General features: G+C 38.1%; 1 protein-coding gene across 1 annotated transcript in view; it reads left to right on the top strand.

Moving 5' to 3' along the window:
- The window catches only part of MCM9 (minichromosome maintenance 9 homologous recombination repair factor), a 54,909-nt gene extending 35,711 nt beyond the window's left edge, over positions 1 to 19,198 (top strand). Inside the window, exons 10-13 of the mRNA XM_088139928.1 lie at positions 6,949 to 7,152; positions 10,730 to 10,812; positions 13,151 to 13,296; positions 13,752 to 19,198. Of these exons, the coding sequence (XP_087996054.1) occupies positions 6,949 to 7,152; positions 10,730 to 10,812; positions 13,151 to 13,296; positions 13,752 to 15,180 (1,862 nt within the window). The 3' untranslated portion in view covers positions 15,181 to 19,198. The remainder of the gene's footprint in view (positions 1 to 6,948; positions 7,153 to 10,729; positions 10,813 to 13,150; positions 13,297 to 13,751) is intronic.
- Positions 19,199 to 20,397: the final 1,199 nt, after the last annotated feature.

The following is a 20,397-nucleotide window of genomic DNA, read 5'->3' as shown; positions in this document are numbered from 1 at the left end:
CAGCATCAGGGTCTTTTCCAAAGAGTCTTCTCTTCGCATTAGGTGGCCAAAGTATCTCAGCTTGAGCTTCAGTATCAATCTTTCCAATGACCAATCAGGGTTGATTTCCTTTAGGATTGACTGGTTTGACCTTCTAGTAGTCCAAAGGACTCCTAAGAGTCTTCTCCAGCACCACAATTCAAAGGTATCAATTCTTTGGTGCTCAGCCTTCCTTATGGTACAGCTCTCACCCATACATAGCTACTGGAAAAACCATCGCTTTGATTATGCGGATCTTTGTCAGCAAGGTCATGTCTGTTTTTCAATGTGCTGTCTAGATTTGGCATAGCTTTCAAGGAGCAAGTATCTTTTGATTTCATGGCTGCAGTCTCCATCTGCAGTGATCTTGGAGCCCAAATAAATAAAGTCTGTTACTGCTTCCATTTCTACCCCTTCTATTTGCCAGGAATTGATGGGTCCAGATGCCAAAAGTAATATTATTCTAGACAAGAACAATTGACTTCGGGAAATGTGTAATTTCCCCTTCATGAATCACTGCCTTGTTGTGACGAAGGGGCTTGCGTAACTCAGTGAAGCCATGAGCTATACCGTGCAGGGCCACCCAAGACGGACAGGTCATGACAGAGAGTTCTGACAAAATGTGGTCCACTGGAGAAGGAAATGGCAACCCACTCCAGTATCCTTGCCAAGAAAACCCCATGGACAATGTTAAAAGGCTAAAAGATATGACACCAGAAGATGAGCCCCTCAGGTCGGAAGGTGTCCAATATGCTACTGGGAAAGAGCGGAGGGCAATTCCAAGTAGCTCCAGAAAGAGTGAAGTGGCTGGGCCAAAGCCGAAAGTTCAGCTGTGGATGTATCTGGAAGCGAAAAGGTCTGATGCTGTAAAGAACAATATTGTATAGGTACCTGGAATGTAAGATCTATGAACCAAGGCAAGCTGGATGTGGTCAAACATGAGATGACAAGATTGAACATCGACATCTTGGGAATCAGTGAACTGAAATGGATGGGAATGGGTGAATTTAATTCGGGTGACCATTATATCTACCACTGTGGGCAAGATACCCTTAGAAGAAATGGAGTTGCACTCATAGTCAATAAGAGAGTGGGAAAGGCAGTAATGGGGTACAACCTCAAAAACAACAGAATGATCTCAGTGCGTATCCAAGGCAAACCATTCAATCACAGTAATCCAAGTCTATGCCCCAACCACTGATGCCGAAGAAGCTGAAGTTGACCGGTTCTATGAAGACCTACAACACCTTCTAGAACTAGCACCAAAAAAAGATGTCCTTTTCATCATAGGGGATTGGAATGCTAAAGTAGGAAGTCAAGGAGTAATCGGAATAACAGGCAAGTTTGGCCTTGGAGCACAAAATGAAGCAGGGCAAAGGCTAATAGAATTCTGTCAAGAGAACAAGCTAGTCATAGCAAACACTCTTTTCCAACAACACAAGAGACGACTCTACACATGGACATCACCAGATGGTCAATACCGAAACCAGATTGATTACATACTTTGCAGCCAAAGATGGAGAAGCTCTATACAGACAGCAAAAAGAAAACCAGGAGCTGACTGTGGCTCAGATCATGAGCTTCTTACTGCAAAATTTAGGCTTAAGTTGAAGAATGTAGGGAAAACCACTAGACCACTCAGGTATGACTTAGATCATATTCCTTGTGAGTACACAGTGAAGGTGATGAATAGATTTAGAGGATTAGATTTGGTAGACAGAGTGCCTGAAGAACTATGGACGGAGGTCTGTAACATTGTACAGGAGGCAGCAACTAAAACCATCCCAAGGAAAAAGAAATGCAAGAAAGCAAAATGGCTGTCTGATGAGGCATTACAAATAGCTGTGGAAAGAAGGAATGCGAAAAGCAAGGGTGAAAGGGAAAGATATAAGCAACTGAATGCAGATTTCCGGAGAATAGCAAGGAGAGATAAGAAGGCCTTCTTAAATGAACAATGCAAAGAAATCGAGGAAAACAATAGAATGGGGAAGACTAGAGATCTCTACAAGAAAATTGGAGATATGAAAGGAACGTTTAGTGCAAAGATGGGCATGATAAAGGACAAAAAAGGCAGGGACCTAACAGAAGCAGAAGAGAGTAAGAAGAGAATACACAGAAGAACTATACAAGAAAGATCTTAATATCCCTGATGTCCACGCTGGTGTGATCACTGACCTTGAGCCAGACATCCTAGAGAGTGAAGTCAAGTGGGCCTTAGGAAGCATTGCTAACAACAAAGCTAGTGGAGATGACGGTATTCCAGCTGAGTTATTTAAAATACTAAAAGACGATGGTGTTAAAGTGCTGCACTCAATATGCCAGCAAGTTTGGAAAACGCGACAGTGGCCATGGGATTGGAAAAGGTCAGTTTACATTCCAATTCCAAAGAAGGGCAATGCCAAAGAATGCTCAAACTATCGCACAATTGTACTCATTTCACATGCTAGCAAGGTTATGCTCAAAATCCTACAAGCTAGGCTTCAGCAATACATGCACCGAGAACTACCGGATGTACAAGCTGGGTTTCGAAGAGGCAGAGGAACTAGAGATCAAATCGCCAACATTCGCTGGATCATGGAGAAAGCACGAGAGTTCCAGAAAAATATCTACTTCTGCTTCATTGACTATGCAAAAGCCTTTGATTGTGTGGATCACAACAAACTCTGGCAAATTCTTTTTTTTTTTTTTAATATTTTTTTATTTTTACAACAAACACAAAACATACATGGACAAACAAAACCATAAAAAGGCATAAAAAAAAAGCATCTTCCATTTTATAACGTGTGTCAACCAGTTACCAACTCGTTGGTGCCCCTTTCATAATCTTAAATTCTCATATCATCTATTCAAAATATACTTGTATACTTATCAATTAACAATTATTAATCATTCATAGCTAATCTATAAAATCATTTATTACAAGAAATTTTAACTTTCAATAGGATTAGTAATACATTTTCATCTATCGATTATATGTGTATATATATAATAATTAATATCAAATTTCTATTATAAAGTTTCCTAATCCATTACATTACTATATTTTCTCATCCAATCATTAATAAAAACAAGTTATTATCTTCTTACTCTAATTTCAAATCTCAATTTAACTCATCTCTGCACATTTCATAATTTTCAATAACTTCCTCCTGCATAAGTAATTTTTAATTTTTCCAATTCTTAAAAGTTACAGTTCTAACCAGTATCAGTTACAATATCAGTTACAGTTCTAAACGGGTTACAGTTCTAACCAGATTCTTCACTACATGTTTCAACAAAAATATCTCTAGTTTAAAATCTATATGTTACTATATTCAACCATATATAAATGTCTAATCTCTTAAAACATTTAGAATCAAATACAATTTTTAACTATATATCTCAGATTTATACTTTATTCCAGCGCTTGCATAATTTTGAGTTCACCCTTTTCATTCAATATCCCAAAATATCTAGCTGTTTATTCCTTTTTCTATATTATTGGATAAGAGAAAGCAATAATAAATGTCCTTTCAAACATTCTGCTTTTGAAGCTTCTGTCAGTTCCATCATTGTTGTATTCCCCTCGTTTTTTCTTTAAACATCTAAAGTAGTTTCTTTCAATATTGTTTTACTTCTTCTTTTTGTGCATTCTCTTAGTACGATTTTCCATTATAATCTTGTATAATCTTTTTCTCACCCTCAGTGCCAAGAACAAGTCTGTCCCTCTTCATTTATCAGTTGATTAACCCTTTTAATTCTCAGTTTATAAGCCTCACAATAATTCTGTTTAATGTTTCTGATTTCTTGTACTATTTCTTCCTTTTCCATTGATCCCGTTTTATGTTTAATTAAATCCATTTTAGCTTTAATATCTTTTTTTCTTTTCTTTTTTTTGCGGGAATTTCTGCAGCTCTTCTTCCAGTTTTTTATAGTCATCCTCAATAGTTTAAAGATCTTTTTCTGCATTGTGTTTCTCGTATAGTTTATTATATTGATAAACCTTCATTGAGTCAAAGGATTCTTTATCTTTGTTCTTGCCAAAAATAAGAAACAAAAAAAACAAAACAAAAAAAAAGAGGAAGGGAAAGACTAAGTCTCTTTAAAAAAATCCAACTGAGGGGGGAATGGAGAACAAAGCAGAGCTTCTAGTAGAAAGAAGAGCTACTGCCACTAATCAGGGCTCTTGTGACTAGCTCAAACTTTCCATCTTAATATTTTCAAAATCGCTTTCAACTCCACTTTCTTGTTTATAGTTACGGATGGCACCTGTATAAACATGCACATCCCACTATCTTTTTAGAAAGCACAGGGTCCTTGAGCATGCGTCACAATAGAAGAAAAAGAGCACTATGTTGAGCCTCTAGATGGCAGTGTAACTTTCTTTCATTTACTTTCTCTTAACTCCACTTTCCCCATTTCAAAATCAAAAAGTATAAATTTCTTACAACAATAAAGAAATCTTAGTCAAAAAAAAGGCTTAAGATAAAGAGTTATTGAGTATTAAAAAGAAAAAGCCAATCCAGTTAAAAATATATTTTTTTTAAGAGAAAAACATCTTGCCAATTCCACTAAAAAGGGAAAGTTGAAAAAAAAAAATTCCCCCCCTTTTTTTATAAGGCTCGATCTCGCCGCTTAATCCACTTTTCTTCACTTTTAAAAATCTCTTTAAGTTACTTAAGGTGTTCTCTAAGAATAGTTGAATAGTAAAAGTCCATCTCACCCAGTTGACACCCTTCTCTTCCTTCTTCCTTTGGAGCTGTCCCGGCTTTCGCAGCCATTTTGGCTGGCTCTCCTCCGCCGGCTTCAAGAGCTTCTCCCCAGATCAATCTGGGACTTGCGGCGTCCCTGAGATCCGCGGGACGTGCCCTTTGTGATCGCCATCTCTACGGGACGGCTTAGGTCCATCGGGACCGTCCGGGGAAGGAGATATCGGCTGCCATCCTGGGAGCCCAGGATTGCCCGCCGTATCGCCGCGACGCCAGCTCCGCCCCCATCAAACTGTGGCAAATTCTTAAAGAGATGAGAGTACCAGACCACCTTACCTGTCTCCTGAGAAATCTGTATGCGGGCCAAGAAGCAACAGTTAGAACCGGTCATGGAACAACCGATTGGTTCAAAATAGGGAAAGGTGTACGACAAGGCTGCATACTGTCACCCTGCTTATTTAACCTATATGCAGAGTACATCATGAGAAATGCCAGGCTGGAAGAATCACAAGCCGGAATTAAGATTGCAGGGAGAATCATCAACAACCTCAGATATGCAGACGATACCACCCTAATGGCAGAAAGTGAAGAAGAACTAAAGAGCCTCTTGATGAGGGTGAAAGAGGAGAGTGCGAAAGCTGGCTTGAAACTCAACATTAAAAAACTAAGATCATGGCATCTGGACCCATCAATTCCTGGCAAATAGAAGGGGTAGAAATGGAAGCAGTAACAGACTTCATTTATTTGGGCTCCAAGATCACCGCAGACGGAGACTGCAGCCATGAAATTAAAAGACGCTTGCTCCTTGGGAGGAAAGCTATGGCAAGCCTAGATAGCATATTAAAAAGCAGAGACGTCACCTTGCCGACAAAGATCCGCATAGTCAAAGCTATGGTTTTTTCAGTAGTAATGTATGGCTGTGAGAGCTGGACCATAAAGAAGGCTGAGCGCTGAAGAATTGATGCCTTTGAACTGTGGTGCTGGAGAAGACTCTTGAGAGTCCCCTGGACTGCTAGGAGGTCAAACCAGTCAATCTTAAAGGAAATCAACCCTGATTGCTCATTGGAAGGATCGATAATGAAGCTCAAGCTCAGATACTTTGGTCACCTAATGCGAAGAGAGATCTCTTTGGAGAAGACTCTGATGTTGGGAAAGATTGAAGGCAAAAGGAGAAGAGGACGGCAGAGGATGAGATGGTTAGATAGCATCACTGAAGCAATGAGCATGAAACTGAGCAAACTCAGGGAGTTTGTGCAGTCCAGTGAAGGACAGGAAGGCCTGGCGCAATATGGTTCATGGGGTCACGAAGAGTCGGACACAACTTAACGACTAAACAACAACAATGTGTAATTTTGGAAAAGTCATTCTTTTCTACTAACCTAATAAAGGCATTATTTTCTATGTAGCAATATGTTATTCTCTGGTATAGATTTTGTGATGTTTTACAATAATAGAGTAGTATTCTTAGGTAATTTTTCTTTTTCTATTTGATAATAACATAATATTATAAGGTATTTTCCATAAACAAATGATCTCTACATGTTTAATATGTGTTTTTAGACATTTAGTATTGGGGTTTTAAAATTTTCTCTGGGTTCTTTTATTTTTGGTTTTTTCCCCCCTTTTTCTATTTGTTCTGTTTAGGGGTTGTTGGGGGTTTTTTGGTAATTCAAAAAAATGTTTTTAGGATTTAATTGTTTATTTCACTGTTTCACTTTTTTATTTTCACATTCTGTTTATTTTTTGTATTCTTACTATAAAACATAATCAAACAGAATAATAACAACAATGATAATAATGCAAATAGCATGGGCCATTGCAAAGTAGATTACAGTAGCCAAGGTGACATGTCATGCTAAGTAATAATAGGGTTTGTTTAGTTTTGAAAGTGTGTTATGTGAACTCAACATTGTCGTCTATAAGCTACGTTTAAGGCTTAATGTTAGGTATGAACCCAGCCAGTGTGACTCTTACAGTGAACCACAGTTAAGCAAACTAGGGCTTAGCACAGGGTCAGAGTTGAGCCGGTGAGATCAATTTAACACATGCGCCCACACATATTACATTGAAGGTAGAGATTCAAGTTTATGAAGTGTGATTGCTGGATTCTCATTAGGTTTTGATTACTCAGAAAACCATTTCTGTCAGACTAATTGATAGCCTAGAAGACAACTTTTTTCCAGTGCTATCATGCATATAGTATTGGTATTGTTGCTTTGTTATTTAATTCTTCTTTTTTCAGGCTGCCCGAGCACGTCTGAAAAACTCTGGTCTATGGAAAAAATGAAAACTTACTTCTGCCTTATCAAGAATCTCCGGCCGATACTGACAGACGAAAGCCACCTGATCCTTGTCCGCTATTATCAGATGCAGAGGCAGAGTGACTGCCGGAACGCAGCCCGAACCACAATCCGCCTATTAGAGAGCTTGATACGGCTTGCCGAAGGTGAGATCTTTTTCTTCCCCACTTTCTTTTCCAATAGCTGCATTCCACAGAATAGATTAACAAACACACATTAAAGAAATGCGGCAGCCAGCATTTTACCCAGCTAGGTAGATTTGATTTCTTTATCAAGAATTGGTTCAGATGGTATTGTCTACCTTTCTGTTTTGGCGCTGTGTTTCATGGGTGCAAGATCCCAAAAGATTCTCGTCCTGTGTAATAAATAGCTCACACATGCAAAGTTTTTCCATGCCTGCATAATATGACCCAGGCAGAGTTCTCCAGCTTACACATGTATGAACTGAAACACAGAATAAGGAGAATTTATGCTTTGTTTATCACAGAAGCATCACTGTGATTAAAAGAAGATTTTACGTAAGATTAATAACTACATAAACATAAAAAGAAAAGTAGAAAAAAGATATTAAAGAATAAAAGAAAAAGTGAAAGAGAATAAAGGATCCTGTGAGCAACTTTCGGTGTTCTAGACTGAAAGACATGTTCTTGTTCTGCTCACAAGTATTAAATGACCTTGCATAGAGCCTTCTGTTGCTTCTGGAATGCGTCACCGTATAGCAGTTTGGAACAGAAGAGAATTACATGGCATTTCTCCAGATCATAAATGAGGGACTATCAGCACCAATCCTCAGTTGATATTGGTGACAAAATGGCTGTCTGCTTTCCTGGAAGGCTATCCAAGTTGTGCGTTTTTCTTTTTGTACTGTGTTTGTACTCTTATATATACTCTTAAATAATCCTAGCCTAGAAATTGTGGCCAAATCATTATTTTCTGGAAGATGAGGGCAAGAAGAGATAGTAATATTTGGATCAGCTTATAGCTTATCATGTTTGAATCCATTTGAGTTATTGCAAGAGACATTTAGGTCACCCAGAATTGCAGAATAGCAATTTTCTGCAATTCAGTTTTCAATGAAAACATCTTCTGAATTTGCAGTTGGTGAAGATATATTAGGAGCATCTAAAATTCTGAATTGTTGACAATATCAGCATGTGTTTTAGATTATTTAAGCCTATCCTATTATTTTATAAACAATTAAAAAGTAATATTACGGTAGATATTGGTTATTGGCAGGAACTTTGAAATAAATTGTTAAAGTATGTCATATTAACAAGTCAGTGGCTGAAGGTTATTTAAAGAATATCAGTTATGTTTCTAAGTACAGTCGTGTGAAAAATAAAGTACACCCTCTTTGAGTCCCGTGGTTTTACGTATCAGAACATAATAAAAATCATCTGGTCCTTAGCAGTTCTCAAAAGTAGGTAAATACAACCTCAGATGAACAACAACACATGACATATTACACCATGTCATCATTTATTTTACAAAAAGAAAGCCAAAATGGAGAAGCCATGTGTGAAAAACTAAGTACACCTTAATGATTCAATAGCTTGTAGAACCACCTTTAGCAGCAATAACTTGAAGTAATTTTCTGTATGACTTTATCAGCCTTTCACATCATTGTAGAGGAATTTTGGCCCACTCTTCTTTACAACATTGCTTCAGTTCATTGAGGTTTGCGGGCATTTGTTTATGCACAGCTCTCTTGAGGTCCTGCCACAGCATTTCCATTGGGTTGAGGTCTGGACTTTGACTGGGCCATTGCAACACCTTGATTCTTTTCTTTTTTAGCCATTCTGTTGTAAATTTGCTGGTGTGCTTGGGATCATTATCCTGTTGCGTGACCCAATGTCAGCCAAGCTTTAGCTGTCAGACAAATGGCCTCACATTTGACTCTAGAATACTTTGGTATACAGAGGAGTTCATGGTCGACTCAATGACTGCTAGGTGCCCAGGTCCTATGGCTGCAAACCAAGCCCAAATCATCACCCCTCCACCACCGTGCTTGATGGTCGGTATGAGATGTTTGTGCTGATATGCTGTGATTGGTTTTCGCCAAATGTGGCGCTGTGCATTATGGCCAAACATTTCCACTTTGGTCTCATCTGTCCAAAGGACAGTGTTCCAGAAGTCTTGTGATTTGTTCAGATGCAACTTTGCAAACCTAAGCCATGCTGCCATGTTCTTTTTAGAGAGAAGAAGCTTTCTCCTGGCAACCCTTCCAAACAAACCATACTTGTTCAGTCTTTTTCTAATTGTACTGTTATGAACTTTAACATTTCACGTGCTAACTGAGACCTGTAGAGTCTGAGATGTAATTCTTGGATTTTTTGCAATTTCTCTGAGCATTTCACAGTCTGACCTTGGGGTGAATTTGCTGGGACGTCCACTCCTGGGAAGATTGGTAACTGTCTTGAATGCTTTCCACTTGTGAATAATCTTCCTCACTGTAGAATGATAGACTTTAAATTGTTTGGAAATGGCCTTATAACCCCAGTTTGATGGGAAACATCAATCAATTGCTTCTCTAAGATCATTGCTGATGTCTTTACTCCTTGGCATTGTGTTAACACACACCTCAATGCTCGAGACCAGCAAACTCCTAAAACTTCGGCTGTTATAGAGGTAGTCACACTTGCTGATGATCAATTGATCAAGGGCATTTGATTAGCAGCACCTGACTGCTACTTAGCCTCTTCATACCTATGGGAGCAATAAGGGTGTACTTAGTTGAGTACGTAAAACCAATGAACTCAAAGAGGGTATACTTTCTTTTTTACATGACTGTATCTTAATATGAGATTAATTCCATAAAAGATTGTCTTTCATGTTTATTGGACACCTCAGAACATTTTTTAAAAGGTTTGGCTGTCAACCATGTTATTCTGGAAATATAGACTGCATGAGGGACACTTACTTGATATGAGCAACTCTTGCATTCTCCCTATTTTGATTTAATCTATAGAAGTTTGTTAATAATGGGTTACAAAGATCATTGTGGTTAAAGAAGTGGTTATACTTTTGAACTACGCATCATAATACAAAGAACTTTGGATATACAGTACTGATGATGAGGTAGAGCAAAATAATTTTTTAGATGTTATAAGACAATACAATCACAGAATTTCAATTTGGGATCATTCACATGTATTCACTTTCTATAATGGATTGGTATTGTTCTATGTGGTTAAAGTTTAATGATATATTTAAAAAATGAGGTTGAATCACATTTTCTCTACATAATAGGGTATGCTTTACAGTTTTCTTTTTTTCCTGTTCTTCCTTTTTTTTTTTTTTTTGGTATGTGAGTTTTTTCCTTTAATTATTTTTCCTTTTCTTTTTCTCTATACAGCAATGTGATATTGTGGTTAAGGTATTGGATTAGGAGTGTGGAGATCTAGGGCTAGCCCACTGACAGCCACAGAAGCTCTCTGGATGATTTGGGGCCACCTTTTCTCAGCCCAGTCTACCTCACAAGGTGGTTCTTGTTGGGAAGAATGGGAGGAGCGAATGCTATGTATGCCACCTTTTGCTCCTGATCAAAAGACAGGATATAAATCTAATAAAATCCAGGTAGATTAGATAAAATAGGATAGATGTATATATAGGTATTGGGTGTTGCTAATAAAACTTTTAGGAGGTACCATGTGCATTCAGTATATTCCATGTAATCATTTGCTTATCAACTTTTATAGATTTTCTTTTAAACCTGTTTTTCAGCACACGCTCGATTGATGTTCAGGGAAATTGTAACTGTGGAAGATGCAGTAACTGTGGTTTCAGTGATGGAATCCTCCATGCAAGTAAGTTTGCATATATACTGTCGATAACAAAAACAATTGTCTGTGATAAAAGGGAGCACAGATTGTAGACACCAAAAGTATAAAAAGATCATGTCCTCCACTTTCTTGGTCTCACACTTTGTGTAAAAGTTAATCCCTGTTCACAGTCAGTTATGGAAATTGGAATGGGTCACATCCATGTAGCTTGACGTAAACTTTTCCACGCACACAATATTTTTCTGTTTTAAATTACTTTTCAAGTCACTACTGTGTGATATTTATATAATATGAGTACTGTGTAGAGCCAAGGAGATTATCTTGGAGAAAAAAATAAAAGCATGCTTTAAGCCTAAGATGCAGAGAAAGCATGAGAAGGCAGATAAGGCTTACTCCTCCAAAATTTACTAGAATCTGGCTTTCAAGATACTGTTACTACAGGTTGTTGTTGTTGTTTAGTCGTTAAGTCGTGTCCGACTCTTCGTGACCCCATGAACCATATTGCGCCAGGCCTTCCTGTCCTTCACTGCCTCCCTGAGTTTGCTCAGTTTCATGCTCATTGCTTCAGTGATGCTATCTAACCATCTCATCCTCTGCCGTCCTCTTCTCCTTTTGCCTTCAATGTAGTCCTTGCTTAATTACCACAATAGGGACTGGAAAATTGGTCATTAAGTGGGCAGTCATTAAGCAAGTCACCATGTGACTGGATCCGATTTACAACCATTTTTATGATGTTCATTAAGAAAATCATGTGGTTGTTAAGTGAATCATGTGGTCGTTAAACAAATCCAGCTTCTCCAATGGACTTTTTTGCTGGAATTCACTTAACAACCATGTGATTTGCTTAACGACTGCAGTGATTTGTTTAACGACTGTCGTAAAAAAGGTCACATGATCATGTGACCACAGGGAATGGTGCGACAGTTTATAACGGTTATAAGTACGAGTATAGGTTGTAAAGCACTTTTTCTGAGGCTGTCGTAACTTCAAACCATCATTAAACAAGCAGTTGTTAAGCGAGGACTACCTGTATAGCCTATATCAATATAGTTTCAGCTAGAATTGGGGAATCTACCTCTTGGCCTGGTCTACCTCGAAGGGCTGACAGTATGGCATGATATTTGCATGTACATTCTAGACATGGTATCAGAGAAGGCTGTATGGAAGAGCAGATCCAGTTAATACTATGGCTCTGAAAAGGAATTATTATGATTAATTTTAATCTTTTGAAAATAACACTGTTGATAAATCTGAAGCTCAACTCTATGGTTGTCTTGTACATCCAAGTTTTTACTTGATTTACCTTACTTAGGGAAATTAAAAAGTTCTGGATTGAAGGCAACAAAATTAAATTCCTCAATAAATGGGAAGATAATTGGGTGATAAGTGGGAGGATAAATTTGTCCAATTTATATGCCTTCCCTAAAAATAATGCAAAACCTTTTTCCTAGCTCTTTTCTATATTCTATGGATAATAGTATTTCAGATTGACAAACAATATAGAAATACATGACACCAGTAGTGCAGTCCTTTAAGTACCCTTATTAAGAAGTAATTTCCACTGAGTTCAGTGAAGTAATTTATTTCCCACTGCACCCAGCGTGTTTTTGTTCATAGTCCATATTACTTTACCATACAATCTTTATAGAAATGTCTGTGAGTCCATCGAGACAGTGATATGTACTTAATGGGTTCCACTTCTATCTTTTCCACATAAAAGAGATCATGTATACTTAATCTCTCCTGTGTGCATCTTTCATCAAGAACCAGATGTGTGCACAAAATGGGGGAAATGGGTTGTTTCAAACATGGAATAAACCATCATGTTCCAGAAGTTGTAGCAAAGAGTTTGGACCAACTATGATTTGGTAGAACTGAAACCAGAATGTTTTGACTGTTCTGATTTGGGGACAAAACAAAATCTGAAGGGGCAAGCACGGGAAAGCTGATACATGCCACCCCTCAGCCACTCTCAGCATTAAACATGTAATTTATGGGACTCAAGTTTTGATGAGTTAAGAGCTCCAGCTTGTGGAAATGTCCCTCTTTCCTCAAGATAACCCACTGTGTCCTATCCCATATTATTCAGGAGTAGCCCATGTCTTCCAAAGGCTTCTCAGGAGCAGGCCAGGGGGTGGGAAGCTTTTTACTGATTACTTTATTTAAGATCAAAGCCAAAGGCTGGGAATGTTTCCTAGGCCTTAGTAATGTTCCAAGGATGCTAAGGCTTCTTTAAATAAATGACTTTGCTCAGTGCTTGCAAACTTTACCAAGTCTTTACCATGCTTAGTTTAACTTAGGAAGTTTACACAGACATAGCCAGCCAAAGGGTTTTTGTATCACATTTCTTGTATTCCTGTAGGGAGGTGCACTTCTTGGTGGTGCCAATGCACTCCACACTTCATTTCCTGAAAATCCAGGGGAGCAATACAAAATACAGTGTCAACTAATCTTGAAGAAGCTGGAGCTGCAGCACCTTCTGCAGGAGGAATTAAAAAGGCTTGACAGGTGCTAAATATTTACATTTGGGAGAAAAAAATCAACTTTAAATCAGATTACATGTGCTGCTATAACAAACTGTGATGTGATGATTATTAATATTTTCCTTGTTGTAAGCCATGTTCTTGAAGGCATATGAGTACAAATAATTAACAATATTTATTTATTTACTGTATATGCAAAACCAATATCAAGAACTAGGGTTGCAGTTCTAAACACACGAGAGGAAAAATTCCATTAAGGCTACTTCAATTTATTCTAAATAAATAAACATAGAATTCTACTGTATAAGAATGATTTGCTTGTGGAATTAGCAAACATTCTAGTCTGTTTTAACTCAAATGCCTAAAGTCATGTACTGTAGTTACTAATTTTTGCACCCTTGAAATCCATCAGCTTCTATAATTCAGAGCTTCTAAAAATGCAAAAATTTGGCAAAATGTATTTTTCTTTTAATTCTCTAGATTACAGAATGGAAATTCAGGCCCGTCTCTGCAGTGCAAGGAAGCATCTTTAGATAATCACACATTTGGGAAATTGGAGCAGAGGATTCATTCCCAGCATTCAGACAACAAGGAAAATAATAGTCATTTGCAACCTTTGTCATCCAAAATAACTCCTGAGGCTGATACGCATCTGGGATTCTCAACCAGACAAGTATCTGATGATGCCCAAGCAAGAGAGAAATTGAACAGCCTTCATGAGAACAGCTATGATAACACCTTGAACTGGTTTGATAGTATAGCAGAAGGTAATATGGAAACTGAGAAGGTCACTTGTAATTTTCCAGTTGCAGTAACATCTCAGGACAGTCTGGCTTTGGAAGCAACAAGTAGTGGATCTTCTAAAGAGACCAACTGTTTAAGAGAAGTTGAGCAAGCCAAGAAGAGGGAATCACTGACAAAAAAAGATCAGGGGACTTCTTGTATACAGGCTAGTTTGGCCCTTGAGAGGACAGAAAAGCCTATAAACTCCCCTTCAGGAGCAAGATACAAGGGTCCAAATGCTACACCTAGCACACCTGATCCAGTCATTACTCAAAGGGCCTCTAAGAAGTGGCGGAAGATGAATATTGAAAGGATCCAGGGGTTTTGTGCAAGTATAGCAGATTCCAAGGCTTCTCATCCTATAATTGTCCCACATTGTCCTATAAAAGACACAAATGCTTCCCTGTCTCACAATGTGCCTTCAAGGCATTTGACATCAACAACTTTAAACCGGAAGCGAAATAGAGACCAAACAAACAAAGGAAGAAGTTGCAATGAACGTGAGGTCCTTGAGAACTCAGAAGCTGCTCCTGCTAAGCTCGCTAAATTTTCCTTTCAACAAAAGCCTAAGCTTGCTCTTTCTCCTCAAAATGAGGTACATCACAAATTACCTGAGACTATTTTCAGCCCTGATTCTTTTACACAAAATACATCAAAAGAAGAAAGACTGAGGAAAGAAGATCTTGACAAATACCAGGAAAGCCACAGTCTTAACCCAGGAAATAAGTGCAAGGAAAAACAAGCCTGTAAAAACAAGAAAGAGGAAGACAAGCCAAAGCCAAATAAAGCCATTCCTTTCATAAATAAGACAGGGACAAGAATAGAAACACCGGATAGTCGAGGCTCAAGAAAAGTGTGCCCGAGTACTTTAGCAAAGTTAGCAAAATTTGCCTTTACGCCATCGGATGAATCTCCAGTTTCCTTGAATATCGCCAGTAATGATGAGGTGAGAGAAAGGCAGCCATTGAGGACCCAGAAAGATTGCGCAGAACGCACCCGGAAGTGCTTTGAATTAGGAAAGGCCAACAGAGTTACAGGGAAATCGTTGTTCTCAGTAACTGATTTGGATGATGCAGTGTTAGACTTTGACTGGGATGAAGAGATTCAGAAAAATGCTAAATCTTAAAGTTTAAGGTCTGCTACCTTCTCAAAAATATATTGTGTTACTTTTATAATTGGTTTAATTTTTGATATGGGAATAATGCTGCAACTAATAAGCAACCTCACAGACTCTTTAAAAATTGAATCAGGTTCTAAAAAGAGCACGCTTCTACATATCAGCTAAAACCTGGTGCTGTTGGAGTGTTGTGCTCAAAGTGAAATAAACTTAGTGCTCTCTTGGAAGGCTCCAAGTCATCTAGGTGCAGACAGCAGGCTTGAAAAATAAATCTCTTCCTGGTTTTTCTCTTCACTGAGATGTAGTCTAAAGCTCTGCAGTATTGGGGAATGTGGTAGTGGATTGGGAGTCTCTCTCTTGTTAATGTCTGTTTAAGCATATGCACCTGATGGGCACATTATGTCAAATTGTTGGGTTATGATGTCACATTCTTGCATCATTGTGTGTCATGACTTGTACGGTATCACTTGCCCTCCTTCCTGCAGAAGTCCTATGATATTAAGATCTTTCCAACTGTGAGCTCCAGATTTTGGGAGGACATCCTTCAGAGGCTGGAGTTTATGGTGGGTTGGGGGTGTTTGTCCATGATCAGGACATTGTCTAGAGTTGACAGAGGAGAGGCATAAAACTGCAGCCTTAAGGAAGTGAAGTTTGCAGAACTAGTATGGATAAGCAGTTTGAAATGCAGTGAGCGAGACACTGTTTTACTTGGATTTTTCCCTAAGGTACATAAATCCATTGACTCTTCAGTTAGCATATTTGGGTGAAATTGTGAGAGGAAGAATCACTAGTAAAGAAGCATGTTAAGTTTTTTTCATTACTTTAGTTTTCTTCTTAGCATCCTGAAGAAATGTGTGATTCTATCAGGTTTTCAATTATTTGTTATTCAGATAAAATGAACTTCCAAATCCTTGAAAAGTGGTAGTATGTGTATGTGGGGTGGTCCTCCCCTCTTCCTTTTAACATTTGGCTTTACTGTCTAGCTGCATTGCAGTGATCTATGACTTTTATTAATTCACTAGATATTATTTGGTAACAGATAGCATTTATTATGTTTGGTTCAGGAAGGAGCTTCCTTTCTTTGTTCAATTGGACAGTTAAGGCTGCTAAAGTTTGTAAGCCAGTGTAGCTATTTAAATGATTGAATCGGTAATTTACTTCAATTAAATGTATGATTATCACTGCTTTCCTCCAATAAAATGTCAGCTAATACCTCTCCTCGGTCCAGTTACTTAGAAAATACTGTGTTGTATTTGTATGAGAAATTTAGTACCATGCTTTGCTTTTCAGAGGATGTATAAAAATGCTATCGGGCTTCCTCTCCCCAGTTCAATAATCCAGTGAAATTCTAGTAAATGCTGTGATTGTATATTGGAAAAATCATATGTGATAGCATCTGCTTTTGCTTTCCTTGTATTGTGTAGGATCTATCCTGAAATTTCTGGTGGTTTTGTGAAATTTAATGTTGAAGACTGATCTCTTACTGATTTAGGCACAAGTTAAGGTGTCAGTGTCACAGTCTCATTCTTAAACCCCTTGTCTGCACAAGGCCTTTGAGTACAGATGGATCACCTACAAATAGAGAACGTTTCAGGGTCATCCTGAAATGTGAAAAGTTATACTGCTAAGGGAATTAATAAAACATCAAGCAAATCTCCCAAGTGATGTTGAAGAGTATTGGGTATTGGAGAGAAAGCATGTATTGATGAAAGTTTAGGTGTTAAATGTTCATAATTTAACTCACTAATTCCATTAATAATAAATCTAGCACTTTTATCCACTGGATACTAATATTAGCTGTATTATAAATTGTCAGAACTTCCAGTTATTTATGAGAATTGCAGAAACTCTGTTCGAATGATGCTGTTTTTTTCTTTATGGGAATTCGTGCATTCAGTATATCAAGGAAGTCCTTACATTTTTTTCCATTGACTTTTTCTGCCCTCTTCTGCCCTGGAATTTTGTTTTATGCATCTTTGTGCACATTGGTGGAGATTTAAGTAATAGTAAATACTTAATATTGACTTTTGCTCATTATTCAGCTACTGATGGCAAGTTTGTATCTCTAGAAAATCTTTTTTCTTATAGTGGAATTCTTCAGTCTCTGGTAACACAATCTCATGATTCTCAGGTAGCATATCCCTCCTTTGCATTAGAGAGAAAGGTCTGGCCAAGAAGATCTTTCCTCAGTGTGTGCACAGCAGTCCACCTCTGTAGTTACCCTGCGATTAGAAAGAACTCAGAAGTGTGGCTTCTCCACTGCAGCTTCTGCGCTATGGAACATGCTCTCCCCTGAGATCCAACAGGCTCCCACCCTTTTAACCTTCAGGAGAGGGCTTAAGATCTGGCTCTTCCCCTAAGCTTTGGATAGGATGTGGTCAGAGTGGGATGAGAATGTAGTGAGTGGCATCAAGGAAGTGTGGTTGTGGCGCTAGGTTTTTCTGTTTTGGCTTTACTGGTTCTTATGTTTTTATTTATTGTGTTTTTATTGTTGTATATATTGGTTTATTTTGGGGCTGTAAGCCACCCAGCGTTTGGCTTCAAGAACAGCAGTTATGCAAACATTATAAACAAACAAACAAATAAATAAAAGGAGCCATTCCAGCATAGATGTTTGCAGAGAACAAGGGAAGGAAGAGGCAAAATGTGTTGCAATATCATGATGCAAACTCTGTCCCCATGTGCTTGTGTACAGTCTTGCAATGCAAGTATGAAAGGGCAGAATTCATGTCATGACTTACCAACACATGGTTTGACTTTTGGCATGATTGTGGTTAGGAACCAATGTCTATGGGTTCTGGATGTGTGTTGTGATTAGATCAGGCAAAACAGGTTCTGCCAGCTCCAGAGTCCCATTGGTACCTAGAAACACACCCTTCACAATTATTTTCTGACCCCTGGAAACAATGGATGGAAGATTCACCAGACAGTGAAAGTAGAAGACACCATTCTAGCTATCATTCAGAAGGGCATTGCATTTCATTATTCTTCCACAGATTGGGGTTCTTCCGTCACCACAAGATTGCTCTGCCCTTGATTGGTCACAAGCAAGGATGCAGTTTATGGACCAGAATCTCTGTGCATGAGTTCATCATTGTCATCCATGATTTTTTATCCATCTCTAGGCCAACTCAATAATGTTCACTTACTCGGTCCAAAAGAATACAGCATACAAATGACTGAAAGCAAAGTGAGGTTTTAAGTGAGGAGTTCAGTACAATATAATTTCAAAGGCCAGTGTAATGGATTCTGAAGCATGTTGCTGTTTCTCATGAAAAAGAGGGGTGGGGTAGGTGAACTTTGGCTTTCAAACAGGCTTGAAATGCCTTTTAGTCCTTGAGCTATGCAAAATCAAAATACCTTTCTTTAGGTTTGAAATCTCTTACTTTCTGTGGGCTAGGCAAAAGACCTAAGGTTAATTTAGTTTCAGTAATTGTGGTTAGCAAACTTTCTAGTCTTACAGATTTCCCAGCCTTCAACATTGCATAAAAAAATCACTTCTTGTTATCATGACCATTTTCAGGTAGTTTGAATTTGATAGTAATAGTAGTTAGGAGACAGTACAGATTTGACTGAAGGTGAGTTTTCCATTACTGCAGTATGAAATAATGACTTATAAAAGATTTATCTTCCAAAACCCTGCAAGTATACATTGCCTTCCCTGCAGTTTTTGTATTGAGGCTTGTCACTCAAACTTAAGGTGGAACAAAACGAAGCAAATACAACAGTATCTGTATTGTGTTTTGAAAAGACATTTTCCAACCACCAGGAGGTGTTCTAACTATTGGACATCTAACAGCAAAGCCTGACCTCTCTCTCTCTATTTCCCTGCTTCCTTTCTCCCGAACGGTAGCAGCATCTGTAATACTCTTTTCTTAGGGCTGTATTCCATGCATATAGTGAATTGTTCTAATGCAGTAGTAAATGTGTTTGTTTTTAGAGCATCACAAGAGTGTTTTACTGCTTTTGCCACAACATATCAGCAGTATCATAGATCCCTGGAAAACTCAAAAGTAACATGTCTGGCCTAATGTTCAAGAGAGAGAGAGATGATTGATTGATTGATTGATTGGCAGGCAGGCAGGCAGATCCAGCATTTCTTCCATGGAGTCAAGACAGTATATATGGTATTCTCCAATTTTTCACCACCACAACAGCTCTGGATTAGGTTAGGCAGAGTGACTGGCCAAAAGTCTCCCAGTGAGCTGCTGTGGCTGAAGGTGGATTAGAACCTGGATCTCCCCAGTCCTACTCAACGTCTTCAATACAATGACCCGCTGACCACAACAGCAATCAAACCCTGCCATTGGCTCATTTGTATTGGGTTGATGGAAACTATAGTCCAACATATCTGGTGGTAACATGTTGGAGTAGGTAATAAAATACTGCAGAAATGTTCATTAACTAGATATGTAAAAGTGATGAAGAGAAGCTTAGCTATGAAAATGTATGACACACATTTGTTATTGAAAGATTCTTCTTCATTTTTCCTACTATTTAAAGTGTCTGCATTTTGCAGTTGAGTTCCTCCACCCTTAATAATTCAGTTTTTGTGAGCATAGTTACATCTTTTCATTCAGTACTTACTGCTCTGTGCACCTTTGTGCCTATCCCCAAGAATAATGTTAGGCAGATTCAATAATAATTGCTAATTTGTTATTTAAAGATACTTAAGAGAATTCTGTTTCTGTTATAAGATACAATCAATCTATAAGCTTTGTACTATTGTTTCAAGCCTGACCTTACTTTGAGTATTACTCACAAATATCATTAAAACATTTTCAAATATTTTCTTGCTCAACATTTCTTTGTGCAACAACATAAAGTATTCTTGGTAATAAAGATGACACTGGAAGCCGATGCTGAACTTTATAACAAAACAGCCTCTCATTGAAAGACTATGTTGATTTTTTAAAAATTGAAATTGAATGGATCAAGATGTCTGGAGGGCACCAAGTTTGATATGGGGTCTTGATCTCCTAAATGAAAGGTGAGATATTAATGTACCAAATCTGCTAACAGCTGCATATCAATTGTTACAGGTATAGCTAATAAGACCAAAGGAAAAGGTAGCAACCCTCCTATTCCAGTACTTCATATGACTGATGAGAAAATGGCTTCAGTGCCATTACACATGGGTTTAGTTGATCTGGCAGCTGCAGACTAGTTCTAAATGTGGGCAATTATTTGTAATGGACAAGGTACATTGCATCTGATCTTTTTTAT

This window comes from Python bivittatus, unplaced genomic scaffold (assembly GCF_059951505.1).
Source record: "Python bivittatus isolate LINGU-HERP-01145 unplaced genomic scaffold, Pbiv_v1 ctg000020_np1212, whole genome shotgun sequence".
NCBI lineage: Eukaryota > Metazoa > Chordata > Lepidosauria > Squamata > Pythonidae > Python > Python bivittatus.
This window is presented reverse-complemented; position numbering and strand designations above follow the sequence as displayed.